Here is a 14,623-nt window from a genome sequence, read left to right on the forward strand (position 1 = left end):
AATCATGGTCAAAGTCTCCCCCCCCCCCAATTTCTATCAAGGTAAAGAAGCAGACGACTTCTCTTTCACGTTCACGACTCATGTGGTGGTATTTCCTGAGCTTTATTATTTTAAGAGATTGTTTAGTGCTGCTGTATGCTGTTTTATACAGATTTTTTTGTAGACAAAATATTTTTATTTCAGTGCTTCTTAATACAATGGTAGGTAATAAACATGTTCATTACTTTAATACTTGCAATGTTGAAAATCATAAACAACGTACGGAATTGCAACATAAACTGTATTTGATTTACAGAAAAATAAAGAAAAGCTGTTGAACTTTTACAGCAAGTGATTCTAACACTGAAATCCAAAACTGAAAATCTTTGCATGAGGTGAAATTCACAAACCTTGATGCTAACTTGTACAAATGGTTCTAGGAATGACGGAGTGGTGAAGTATCAATTTCAAGACCACTCTTGATAGAATAGGAAAAACACATTCCAGCTGATTTAAAAACAAAAGAAAAGTGATTTCAGCAGTAGCTAATAGAACAAATTTAAACAGAGACACATTATACACCATCTGAAAGCCTCAGCAAAAAACTTTCAACAGATAAAGATGCTGCCGAAGAATTTATGAATTTTCTGTTCTGGGAGGAGAAAATCTTAGCCCAGAAAAAATTTTCAATATGGATGAGATGACTGTTTTGACAATGTTTGCCAAGAAAAACAGAAAGGCATAAAATTCTTACATGTGATTTATGGGAATAATACAAATCCCTTGTTCACAAAACAACTTATGATCATTCATGAAAAATTTTGTCTAAAAGAGGCTACATAATTTATATATTTCATTAAAAAAAACTTACTCTACCAGAAAAATGTAAGATGTATTAAAAAAAAGGAAAGAAATATTTTATGCTTTATTAATGTCACTTATTTTCACATGTCTTTACTGTACAGAGGCTGTTTGCAAATTTTTCAGATGATTTTGCTTACTTAAAAAAAAAAAAAAAAAAAAATCATCTCCTTGGAAATTTGCTTTTTAACTGCAACTATATATTTGAAAGTATTAATCATAATCTACTACTTGACAGTTTTGTTTACATGCAAAATGACAGTTTTAAAGAAACAATGCATAGAAGGCTATGTATGTGCTCTTTCTGAAGAAAATTATTCTCATCTAGTTATTACAAAACACCATGAAAGTCACAATTTTTCAATATCTAAAGCTACGACAGGTAATACTGTCAACAAGAAAGGAAAAAAATTCCAAAGTTTGGCTGCAATGTGAAACAATTGTTCCAAATAAATATCCAATGACAAAAATGGAATATTTCGAATTTTGTAAAGATAAGATCTTTAATGTTAAAAGAAATTCTGCCAAGTCAAAGAACATTAGCAACATCATTAAAATGCTCACAGTCAACTGTAAACAAAGTGATTAATGCTGCTTTGAATCTTAAAAAGATGAAAAAACATGTGCATCGCCTTTCTCTTTAACATACTGCTAAACACAGAACGCACTGCAGAATTATCTATCAGAAACATTTAACCAGATAAAATTGGAAAAATGTTGTCATAATAGATGAATCTTGGGTGTATTTAAATGACTGCAATAAAAAAAGAGATCCATAATTGCTATCGGTTGATCTTTACATTATGGTAACTTGGCATTTTTTTGGCGAAAATTTGCCGACCAACTCTCCTACAGCAACCCTCTATTTTTTTTTCCCGCCGCCATTTTGTCTTCACGAAGTAAAGACATGTTTCTTTTCTTTTTATCTACTGAACACTTCTTCCAACAATCTACTAGCCGAATTACACTTATGCTAGAAATTTTATCTAACAAAACTGCTTAATCATGACAAATATTCACTGCAAAATTGGGAAAAAGTGCACAATACCATACTCCTTACGCATTTTTCAAAATAACACATACACATAAACCATGTACACGCCAACTTATTTTTACTTAAAAAAACATCCCAGAATTGCACAAAAATGGCATTGCACACAATCTTCACTATATCCATGTACACTGCTTTTTTCTCATAAATTACAAAAATTTCACGAAAATACATGACAATTTTCTGAATCTTTAAACCCGGTAAAAAGAACATATATGAAATTACCTGATCGCGAAAAAGTTTATACCCTTTCCAAATATGAACATTTCCACATATAAAATAAATAAAATATCCAAAAACTTTTACCTCTAAATCATCTATTATATTATACACGTCACCAACGAATTCATACCGCAAGCATTACAAATACTTAGTGTCAAATATTTAAATTATTTCCATGCACGTTTACTTCAACTTAAACGTATACCAAATTCCTACAAACATAAAATTCACAAAATAACTATTATTTAATTAAAATATCACTAAACCATGTACACGTCGACTTATTTTTACTTAAAAAAACATCCCAGAATTGCACAAAAATGGCATTGCGCACACTCTTCACTACATCCATGTACACTGCTTTTTTCTCATAAATTAGAAAAATTTCACGAAAATTCATAACAATTTTCTGAATCTTTAAACCCGGTAAAAAGAACATATATGAAATTACCTGATCGCGAAAAAGTACATACTTTCCAAATATGAACATTTCCCCGTATAAAATAAATAAAATATCCAAAAACTTTTACCTCTACATTATCTATTATATTACAAACGTCACTAACTAATTCATACCTTTACTTCATTTCAAATGGTTACAAATACTTAGTGTCAAATATTTAAATTATTTCCATGCACGTTTACGCAAATTACTTTACTTCCACCTTACATTTAGAACAATGCATATAAATAATATCCTCAAATAATTAAAAATACTAACTTACCTATTCTTCTTCAGAATCTTGATTACGTGTCCGATAAACTTTTCTTATTTCTGTTTCAGGATCTTTAAAATCATACTTATAGTTCACACCAAGGTACCAGGTAAAATAAATAACTTAATAAAACATCTTTACTTCTATCTCGCACAACCTTAAAGAAACACTTATTACCCCTTTCAATCCCACTAAATACGCATTTCGAATTCACTTTAGATAGGACCATGGGATCCAAAAGTTAACGAACACTGTTTCACACAACACAGAATAAAGGCAAATACAAAATTTCCAGATTTTTTCCCGATTTCCCCCCTTTTCCGATTAAAGAACCGTAATTCGTCCATTAATATCACATGATCTCTCATTTCCCTCACACAAAATAATGCGTAATCAGAACTGAGTACTGCTCACATTATTACCAAAGTCCCAGGTAGTAACCTTTATCGCCTCCAAAATGTCGCCAAACTACCAGTTACCATATTGTAAAGATCAGCCTTGCCATCAAATAGGGACACAAAATCTTAAAACATAGTTTAAAGAATCTTAAGTTTTTCAAAGGGATTTAAGATTGTTGATGGTTTTTTATATACCGGCAAATTAAAAATAAAGAGAATGGAGAAAAATGTTAAGATCAATTCCTTATATTATCAGGAACACATCTGATACCCAATTTTTACATATGAAATACCTTCTCTTTAGCCACAATGCCATCAATCAGTAGAACTGCATCAAGACAAAGCAAGCAGCCACACATCAAAATCCACCAATAATTTCCTGGAAAAAAAGGAACAAGAAATGGGTATCAAGCCCTTCCCTTAACTTACATCCTTCATAATATTCTGATGTATCACCCATAGATTTTTGCACTTTTAAAAAGCGAATTGTCTAAATGTCAACCTACAACCCTTCTTGGACTTCAGAAAAGCTGTTCTAGATAAATGATATAAAATATCTCTTCCAACACTACAAAAGGCTCTATTGTGTTTGAAATTATGATGTAGAATAAGGGTTATAAAACAAAACATTTAAAACACAATTTTAGATAAACTATTTCTGTAAATACAAGTAAAGTTGTGGTATATCGAGAACTATTGATGTGGTATATCATAATCGGACTTGTAAGTTGGCACAGCACCAAGCATCGAAGCACATGCAGTAATAAAGAACCAGAACTAAGACTAGAATGCAAACGAGTAATGATATATTTTGTACATAATAAAAGTAGCATGTAGTTTAAAAGAGTGTGTCATGTGAAATAATTACCCACTAAAGATTACAGTGCAAAAGTTATCTAAAGAAATGTGCAAAAACCTTCTGTAAATGTCCTTATTTATTTTGCAATTTTAGTCTATAAACTATGATTTATCTTTTTGGTCCTGATATCTGCAAAATCCTAAAATCTGCATAACCTCTCGTCCCAAGCATTGCAGATTTCTTGCATTCTACTGCATTTAAATTATAATTTTTCCTTATACAGTACAAAGTCCATAATCCAGACGTCCATTATCCAGAATGATCTATAATCCAGAACTCAAAGCCACAAACATTTTTTTTTTTTTGTATGCTTTACGCATGCGTGTAATGTGTTTACACATGCACATTTAATGTATTATGGACGGTATAAGCTAGGCTAAAATTATCTTTACTGATTCTAAGGCATTTCAGTTAATGTTGCAGATTGCGCTGTTCCTTAATCTTCTAATTGGATCTGGCTTATTATTTTTTGAAGACTGTTAGAGACAATTTTATAAAAATTAAGCTTGAACTTTCGATTATGTCAAAAAGAGTTTCCGATTCTGGAGCTGCCAAAGAATCTACAAAGCGAAAGCATGTTTCGATGTACCGCTTCCGATAGTGAAGAAAGTGACAGAGAGGTTATTGAAAACGAAAAAATTTCGATTGACAAGTTAGTCGGCATTCTCGACATAGAAATTACAGGACTTGAACAGTGGAACTGAACAAGAAATTATTTCTGTTTATAGAATTAAAGAGAAAATATTAGCACAAAAAGCGAAGCAACTTAAAAAACTTACATTGAAAGAAATGTTTATTAAAAGTAAACAAACAAATATTAACATTATTAAGTATTATTAAGTAAACAAATAAATATTAAACTTTTTTTTTTTGTAAATTTTGATACCCTTTAGATCATAATTGCTCTTTGTTTCATAAATTACGGTTTCATATTTTTAATTTTGAAATTTCTGCATACCATCTTACCAGATTTAAACTGATGATCTATAATCCAGAAAAAACCCTAATCCGGAATCACCGAAGTCCCGACGAGTCCGGATTACGGACTTTGTACTGCATTAAACTGCGAAGACGCGCGCTGCTTTTAGCTATGTGAGGATGTGCGTCGGGCACCGTAGGCCCGAAGCATTTTTCTTAACAAAACAAAATAAAAATTGCTTATGTAATTGAAGAAAAACATTTAAATAATAAAAAAGAGTGTATAAAATATACTTTTAATTTAATAAGTCTAATAAAATTGTATTTTAAAACAATTTTAAGACTGAAATTATTTATCATTAACAACAAAAATTAAACTGATTTCTTTTTGAGCGTAAATGAAACTTGGTACTTATTTATGCAATATTAAATTTTTACAGCAATAATTTCAAAATAAAACTTACATTTCACATTCTTTTGCAAATAATCATGCTGTGTTTACCACAAACATTTGTCTCGCACATAGCGCAGCAAATTTGCGATTTTCGGTCTGTTATGACTTTAAACTTTTTTACAATTTTCAACGAACTTTTCAAAGGCATATCTTATTGGAGCCAGTTTATTTATTTCCCTTTTAGAAAAGCGATCTCTTATGTCATCAAATCTCAAACATCTCATTAGAAATAAAAATGTTTGTTAGACATTGTTCAATGAAAAATGTCAAGCACTGTATTCATGATATTTATAATGACGAGGAATTTGATTTAAATCATATCAAAGACTAAGTACATTGAGATGAAATACTACATTTAGTAAAGAATTATGAGCTGAATAGCTGAAAAATCTGCCCTGAAGATAAGGATAGTGCTGTCAGATCAACTTCCAGTTCATTGCGCGCCGCAACGTTTCCCTTCACCCCCACAGAGCAGCGTGACATTGATAAACAGATTTCGGAATGGTTAGAAAAAAGGATATGCCTTTACCCATTTTTTGCAGCAATTCCACTTTTTGTTTGATGGACATTGAAACATGCTTTCGCTTTCTAGAATCTTTAGCAGCTCCAGAATCAGAAATTCTTTTTGACATAATCGAAAGTTCAAGCTTACTTTTATAAAATTGCTCTAACAGTCTGCAAAAAATAATAAACCAGATTCCAATTCGAAGATTAAGGAAACACGCAATCAGCAACATTAACTGAAATATATAATTAGATAATTTTAGCTTAGCTTAAACTGTACGTTATACATTAAATGCGTATGCGTAAAAGTATTATGCGCATGCGTAAACGCATAACGCATTTATGCATGCATAGAAAGTTTGTAGCTTTGAGGTCCAGATTATAGATCATTCTGGATAATGGACGTCCAGATTAACGACTTTTGACTGTTTCTTTCGAGTTGTATCAGGCCAGGTGAGAACTTGATAAATGTCTTTTTCTGAACTTTGTATATATTCCCACTTGATTACTTTCTTTGAAAAGAAAATTTTATCTGATTTTTTTTTTTTTAATCTTGCAATTCATCAAACTATAATTCACACGTAGCTCTTCTGATAAATTTTTCTGCTACTCCTTGTCTTTGACAAGGATCATGAACCTTTAATTATTATTTTTTTTTTAACCCAGAAGGGCTATTACTCTCAAAACGGCATTTTGAGTTGAATCACTGTAAATAGCTGTATCACTTTTCAAATTGTGGCCACCAAATGTTAGCACCCTGTATTATATTGAAAGAAACTAAATAATTAAGAATCTACACAAATGTATATATGTTTGTCGCATTGTGAAAAAAACTACAGTACTTAAAAGTAATCAAATTTTGAATAACATAGTCCTTCACCGAAACATGGGCACTAGGAAGACGAAATTTAGAAATTTTTTATTGCCTATTTCATATTCTGTAAAATTCTAACGAACTTTTGATTAAAAAAATCGACTGTTTTGAAGTAAGCAATGGCAACACTGTATGGAATTTTATCTCCATCGTGCAAGACTGTTTATCAGAAATTCTGAAGCTATGCTGCTTTAAAATATTTTAAGACCAATGTGCCCAAATGCTCTCGAAACATGTACGTGTCTGTAAATGAAAAAAAAAATGTCGTTTGGGCGTAATATAAAATTTGAAAAGTTTTCTAATTTTAATTTTTATTTATTTATTTATTTTTATAATTATTTTCTTACTTACTTCTTTTCAGTTTGGATTTCAAAGTTTTCATTTCAAATTGTTTTTAATTTGTGCTTTCCTGCTTACCACTCCTGCCTGATACACATTCTCTCTACGAATTCATTTTGTGGAATTTTGAACAAAATTAATAGCATTAATTTAATTAAATATTCTTCAGTTTTTATCTCTATAATTTAATTGATACACATTATCATAAGATTTAAATTAACCATAGTTTAAAAACAAAATTTGAACAGTACTTCTGTTTTTATTAAAATAACATTTCATGTTAAAATTCAGCCTTTAATTTCCCTGATTTTCCATGAACAAAAATAATTAGTTATCAAATTTTGTATGAGTAGCTGAACAACTCTGCACATTTATTACATATTTTTTGAAAGATGCATATTTGTTTACCAAGAACATAGTGTACATAACGGAAAATTCAAACAGAAATTACCCCCAAGCAAATTATAACAATGGAGGAATGCTTTCATGCTTAACATAATCAAATTTAAATTTTAGATAGGATATAAGAAGTATTAAAAGAGTTCTTAAATATAGAATAAATAAAAAATTTAAAAGAAGAAATTGATAAAAGTTTTCACAGCTTTCCACTTTTATTCAGGCATGATAAAAGTGAAAAGTTGACAGCTACACTGCTGACATACATGAAAAACAAAAACTGAAAACAATGCAAGCCAGAAAATGCACTTTTTTCTTTTTTTCTTTTTCTTTTTTTTTTTTTTTTTTTCAAATTCTGAAGGTTAAGAGATCAATATCTAAAGCTTTGATGGTGCAGGAAGATATAAATATCACAATTTTTTTTTGAAAGAATTATATACTTAAACAGATCTCACCACCACCATGCATATATACCAAACAGATCACCACCATCCTAAGTGAAACCACTATGCAGTAAAAAATCAGTTGTAAGCTAAACTAATAAATACAAACAATTAAAGATTTAAAAAAAATCTATTTAAACTTCAGACTGAAAACAAAAGTCTTTATATATGAGTGTTAGAATTAACATGTTGACTATAAAAGCAGAAGAGTTAAATGAGCATTATTTCTGGGAGAAACCCAGGCATTTATTAATAGGTTTTGAATTTGAAACCAAAAATGATTGATTCAGAGTTCTAACTCACCGGCTTTCTGCTTAGCTGTCTGCTGACTAAGTGAAAGAGAAGACTGCAACTCTGTTTTTTCAGCAACAAGAATGCCTATTGTCTGGATGTGAACTTGTAGCTGGTCTTTGAGGCTTACTTGCTCTTTATGTGATTTTTCTAGAAGTTCCTTCTTTTCTAATTCAAAATTCTGGAGCAAACGCTTATTCTTTGCTCTCTACATAACAGTATTATTCATTTTACTTTATTGTGGCAAGAAAAAATATCATGAAGAAGAAGAAATTACAAATAAAAATCTGAGAAAAGATGGTAAAATTTCAATTCAACTTGCATACCTTAATAAAAAGTGAACAAAACATTCTAATTAAATACAGTATAAAGTCTAAAACCCAGAAGTCCAGTACCTGGAATGACCTAACATGCAGACCTCCAAATCAGCAATCCAATATATTTATTTAAATTTCTAATGGCAGACACTAGCCATCATATGTGTTGGCCACTACTAAGACTGGAAGTGGTGGTCACTTTTATATGGAGTCACCTAACAGGTGGGCCATCATTGCCTCTTATGAGGGGAAAGACGATTTACATCCATTCCTTTTCCATAATTCGATCCCCAGCTCTTTGGTACAGCAGTCAGAATCACTAACCACTTTCCCACCTGGACGGTGGTTATGTGTATGTATAATGTTAAGTTTAAAATAGTCTAAAATGATTCAGATTTCCAGGGGCAATAGTTTATGCAGTGTGATGATACACTCAGACTGGAGATTTCCCTAATGTGTGTCATCCCATCAGTAATCTAGTGAATTCAATTTAAAGCAGTATATGTGTGTAAATTATTGTTAAATAGAATTACAATAACAAAAAAATTTCCCTTCCTAGGCATATAAGAAATAGGCACGATTGGAGTACCAAGTGAATTGTGCCCACCAAAATGTGAGTTTAAATTAATATGGAATTTAATTCAGGCATGATTAAACGTGAATTGTTTTCATTTTCCATCAAGAGAACAATTATTATCAGATAGATAGATATATATATAACTAGATGCAAATTTCTGCCAGGCTTTGAGATTAATATTTTTTATTGTCAGCGAAACATATTTTTTTTAAATGGCAAATGAAAGTAGTATCTAAACGTAGAATATACACAAATGCTAATTCATTAATGTTGAGTAATGTAATGGCTCTTACTGCATCATTTTATATAAAATGAACATGCTCTCAATGCTCTGGAATACTTTTAATTTAATTTATGAATTTTTCTTATTTTTATTTTTATTTTATTTTTTTATCCTGTTGTAGTGGAGTAGATGTTCTATGATTAGAGACTTTTTTATTACTCTCTGAGTTTTCTGGCGTTGAGACTATTTTGTATCGCTTAGTGAAAGTTTTTTTTTTTTTTTTTTTTTTTTTTTTTTTAATGGCAAAACGAAAGCACTATCTGACTGTAGAACATATACAAATGCTAAATGAGTCAAATTTGCTGAGTAAAATAGCAGCAGATATTATATTCCTGTGACATATGCAAAATTGGACTTTGATTACACCCATGTTTCAAAGAATATCATACACTGTCTCATTTTGAAATATTGCTTACTTTTCGTTGTTTGCTCGTTGAATTTTTATGAAAGACAGTTTTAATATTTTTTAATTTTAATTGTGTGTTGTGTTAAATAAAATCTGTGATTGTTAGGATATTTTTCCATATATATTTATTTGTGGGATAAGGGGAATATTATATTATTCTAGAATGAGTATTTTATAAAATTTTTATGGAAAATATAATAATAAAGCTTTAAAATTAATTCTGACAACTACCTGAACATTCTTCTCATAATGTACCAAAAGTTGAAACAATTAGATGAAAAATTTAATTTATACGAATTTTTTTCCAAAGTTAGGCATAGCAGTGCGAATTGCCCGTCCCCACAGGACATTGCATCCGGTTAACGCACCGTCCCAAGACAACACTTCAGTAAGAGATGCCCGTTGTGAACGGGTTAAAGCAAATTTAAAGATATTATCATAAAAAAAAAATATTTTCCTTATGCTTTAGATGTTGAAAGAAGAATAAAATTTAAAACAGAAAGTTGTATGGCTCTTTAGAAAAATTTTTATGCTCCAAATATAAATATTACATGATTTTTTCTGAAATATGATTAAAAAAATGTAGAACTATTGCTCAACTTTTATAAATGGTTAACAAGTTCAGTTAATAAATTTACAATCCTTAGAGTACTAAGCACTGGGGGGGGGGACAGGATTTAAAAGTAACTAGCAACTCCTGGACAAGCATTCTATGATATGATTCTGATAGAAGAGCAATATTGCCTACATCCTCAACTTAAAAGGACATTGCAACTTAAAAGGACGAAAAACCAAGAATTTCTTTTGCAAGAACTGGGGTTGCCTGAGAGGTTTTCATGCTGCATTGCAACGTACTTTTAAAAGAAACCTGACTTACTTAAATTCACTAAATAATGCACAACTCATGTTATTGACCTACTTATATTATTCTGATATAAAATGTGTTAATATTTAATTTGATAGTGATTAATAAATTTTATGTTCTCAGGCTAATTTCATTTCATAAATTTCTTATGTTTTTACTCTGAGAAAATCCTGAATAAGACAGAAAAACTTTAAACAGAAGTTTTTTTTAAATGTGATAAAAATAAAATTAATAATTAGTGTACATACAGTTTTGTGGATAAACTTATTAACGTATCATTTACTGATGTTAAAGAATATTAACTGATTAAACATTGCTTGAATCTTCATATAAAAATCTATAAATGTTTATAGTAGATTAAGACAATTCAGATCATTACAAATTTAATTTAAAAAAATTATGCTGAAAATCACTAAAAGTTGAGAAAAGGAAGTTTTCATTATTTTTCTGAACTTATTGCTAAGAAAAATTTCCCTTAATAAAAGCTTTAAATTAAGATGTAGAAAGATTCAGTAATCTAACAAGCAGAGATGGTTGCTATGATGCATTATAATTTAAAATGCAAATTTTTGTTTTCATTAGATAAACAAGAAATTAGTAATTTGTAAAAATATATTACAAATTAGATAATGGAATATATTCACACACATTTTATGACATATTGCATAAAGTAATATTCGCGGTATCAGCATCTAGAACAAATTAAATATTCATAGCTTTGCTCACATCTGTGTGCTTTTTAATGCTACAATATAAAGAAACTAAAATTACCAGATCTTGCAACTGGAACTCCAACTGATCATTAGACTGTTGTAAATTGTTGACAAGTTGAGCAAGTTCTTGATTTCTTTTTTCTAATGATTTACTTTCAAATTCAGCTTGCTCATCTTGTTCTATGCTACCATTCATAAAAGCATCAGTTTCAGACATTAAACCATTTAAATGCAAGGATATCTGACGCAGACTCTCTGTAGATGAAAGCTCTCTAAAATAAAAATTACATAAATACATGAGTGTACACTTAATATTGAAATCATTTATGCTACAAACTAGTTACCAATGGCTTAATGTGCAATAACATTCTAAACTTCACTTTAATCTGAATAAAGCAAGAGAATGTTTGAAAGGCAAAGTCTAAAGGAAGAGAAGGCAGTCTTTCAAAATAAACTTAAAACACAGATGCAACGATAAATAAATAAAATATGAATTTAAAAATATGAAATAAATATCTGAATATATTTAAACATACAAATTTTAAAATTATAAATGATTGAAGATAGAATTAAAATCGACAACAATGCAACCAGTTGCGTAAATTTTAACACATCCCAATTCATGACTCGAGTAACACTAAACACTGGAATCATGAACGTACAAAATATATAAATAATACAGTAGACACTGCTTAATGTGACTGTGGTTAACATTATAATTTGAATATTATCTAATTTCCAAAGCCCCACCCTCTGGTACACTGCACAAAAAAATGGGGATCACAGTTCTATATCTCCCGTTTCACTGGGCCGATTGACAAAATTCAAACTGCGTTTTTCATCTTTCGAAAGTGCAACTTAGGATATATATTAGATTTATATATAACATTATTCTAACATAGGTATTTTGACCCAAAATTTCAAATATGTACCAGTCTAACTTGCTTTTTATACATAGCTGTGGAAAATAATTAAATTCCTTCAAAAAACGATTAAAGCTTAAATATATCAATACATTCTTAAAATTTAAAAGTAAACTTTAGATATTGTCCAATAAACTTAATAAACATACAATGTATATATATATATATATATATATATATATATAAACATGCAAATGTATGTTCTTGTAACTAAAGGAAATCTTAAGTAAAAAAATGTAAGGGTACCAGACAGAGCTGGGACAAGGGTGAGGCAAGTGACGCACTTGCCTCAGGTGAATCACTAGAAGGGGTGCCAAACTGGCCATATGAATTCGAAAATTACTTTAATTGCGTTTTTAAATTTGTCAGTTATTATTACAGGAAAAAAAGGCTTCGGCAAACTTAAATTAATAAAATAATAGGAAGAACTGCAAGAAAATCTGGAAATTAATGCAACGTGCATTTCAATGTTATTTATTATTTATCAAAAACGAATTTCTTAACATTTTCATTTGAAAGTTATAAATAATAGACTATATTATTTTTCGGAATTTAAAAAGCTATGATTAAAAAAATACTTCAAGAATTATGGTATAATTATGCTATAAGAATTATAATATTTTGATTTAATACATTTACTTTTGTTTAATACAAATTTACCTATTTTGATAGATATATATATATACAGTACAAAGTCCGAAATCCGAACTCGTTGGAACTTCGGTGATTCCGGATTTGGGATTTTTCTGGGTATTATATCATTAATTTAAATCTGGTAAGATGGCATGCATAAATTATATAATTAAAAATATGAAATCATAATTTATGAAATAAAGAACAATTATGATCTAAAGGGTATCAAAATTTACAAAAAAAAAAAGCTTAATATTTGTTTATTAAACATTTCTTTCAATGTAAGTTGTTCAAGTTGCTTCCGCAAAAAATTCAAAAAGTTAGTTTTTCTTTTTTCTTACGTCATATACAGTTGACTTTCAAATGTCATACTCCTCGTAAAATTTTGAGACGGATATGCCTTTATCCATTTATTGCAGCAATTTCACTGTTTGTTTAATGGACATCGAAACATGGTTTCGCTTTGTAGATCCTTGGGAGCTCCGGAATTGGGAACTCTTTTCGACATAATTAAAAGTTCAAGCTTAGTTTTTAAAAAATTGCCGTAATAATAACAGTCTGCTAAAAATAATAAGCTGGATCAAACTAAAAGATTACGGAGCAGCGCAGTCCACTACATTAATTGAAATGCCTTACAATCAGTAAAGATAATTTTTTCCTAGCTTAATAGTGTCCGTTATACATGACTGGCTGTATATCACAAAGTTGGTGACGAAAGCTAAGCTGTTTTGCTAAATTTTGTCTTGCTCCTATTGCGTACTGAATTAAGCCTGAATTGTATTAGCTTAGTTATTTACTCGTATGTCGTTTATTTCTTGCACATGCTTAAAACTAATCTGAATCCTGAATAAATAAACTCCCACATATACTTAACGCTTTATCTATGGCCGGCGCTAAATACCACATAGTGCAGTCTCTACGAGTCCTAAATTCTGCTACAAAGCGTCTTCCTAAGTTCTAAATTTTCACCGCACCTTAACTTTGCATCCATCCTAAATCATAAAAAAACTTCTCATCCCTTAATTTTCCCATGCAATGTTGCCTTAAATTCCAAAAATTTCTTCCTCACTAAATTCTGCCATCTGGTGCCGACATATTCTGCCGCCACATTTGGATTTCTGTGAATAACATATCAGTTATTCTTAATTAAAATAGCACTAAATGTGATCTTTGGGCCTATGAATTTCATTAACAAAATCTATATTTAGCATATGAAATGAAATTTTTGTTGAATTTTTCCTCGTCAACATTTCTTAGAACATTTAAAAATCCATAATCATGCCAAGTGTAATGTTAGCATAAAAGGTTGCCATTCTCTTGTTATTCAATTACTAATATAAAAAAATGTTTAGACATCACTGCACGAGTTATTACTGAAGCTGTCATGTATTGATAAACATGTGGTGATGAAAGCAAAATACAATAAATAATGACTCGCCAGGTCAGCGTCAGGGAAACAAAATAAGTGAATGTTTCGGTAAACATGGCGAACAGCGGTAAACTGAACGGAACATTTGAGATGTATGCCAAGCAGATACTCAGCTACGGAGCCAAATTATTAATCTAAAAAATTTATGCTTACATGAGTGTTTTTCCATAAC

General features: G+C 30.0%; 1 protein-coding gene across 4 annotated transcripts in view; it reads right to left on the reverse strand.

Annotated features, from left to right (window-relative positions):
* LOC118185077 (golgin subfamily A member 2-like) overlaps positions 1 to 14,623 on the reverse strand; it is an 83,014-nt gene that overhangs the window by 59,449 nt on the left and 8,942 nt on the right. For all 4 annotated transcript variants that reach the window (XM_035354867.2, XM_035354869.2, XM_035354868.2 and 1 more), the window contains 2 exons: positions 11,525 to 11,738; positions 8,318 to 8,513 (listed from right to left, as the gene is read on the reverse strand). In XM_035354867.2, coding sequence (XP_035210758.1) covers positions 8,318 to 8,513; positions 11,525 to 11,738 — 410 coding nt within the window. The remainder of the gene's footprint in view (positions 1 to 8,317; positions 8,514 to 11,524; positions 11,739 to 14,623) is intronic.

Source organism: Stegodyphus dumicola, chromosome 10 (genome assembly GCF_044657685.1).
Source record: "Stegodyphus dumicola isolate Sdum_Otavi_A_Nest chromosome 10, ASM4465768v1".
NCBI classification, from domain to species: Eukaryota; Metazoa; Arthropoda; class Arachnida; order Araneae; family Eresidae; genus Stegodyphus; species Stegodyphus dumicola.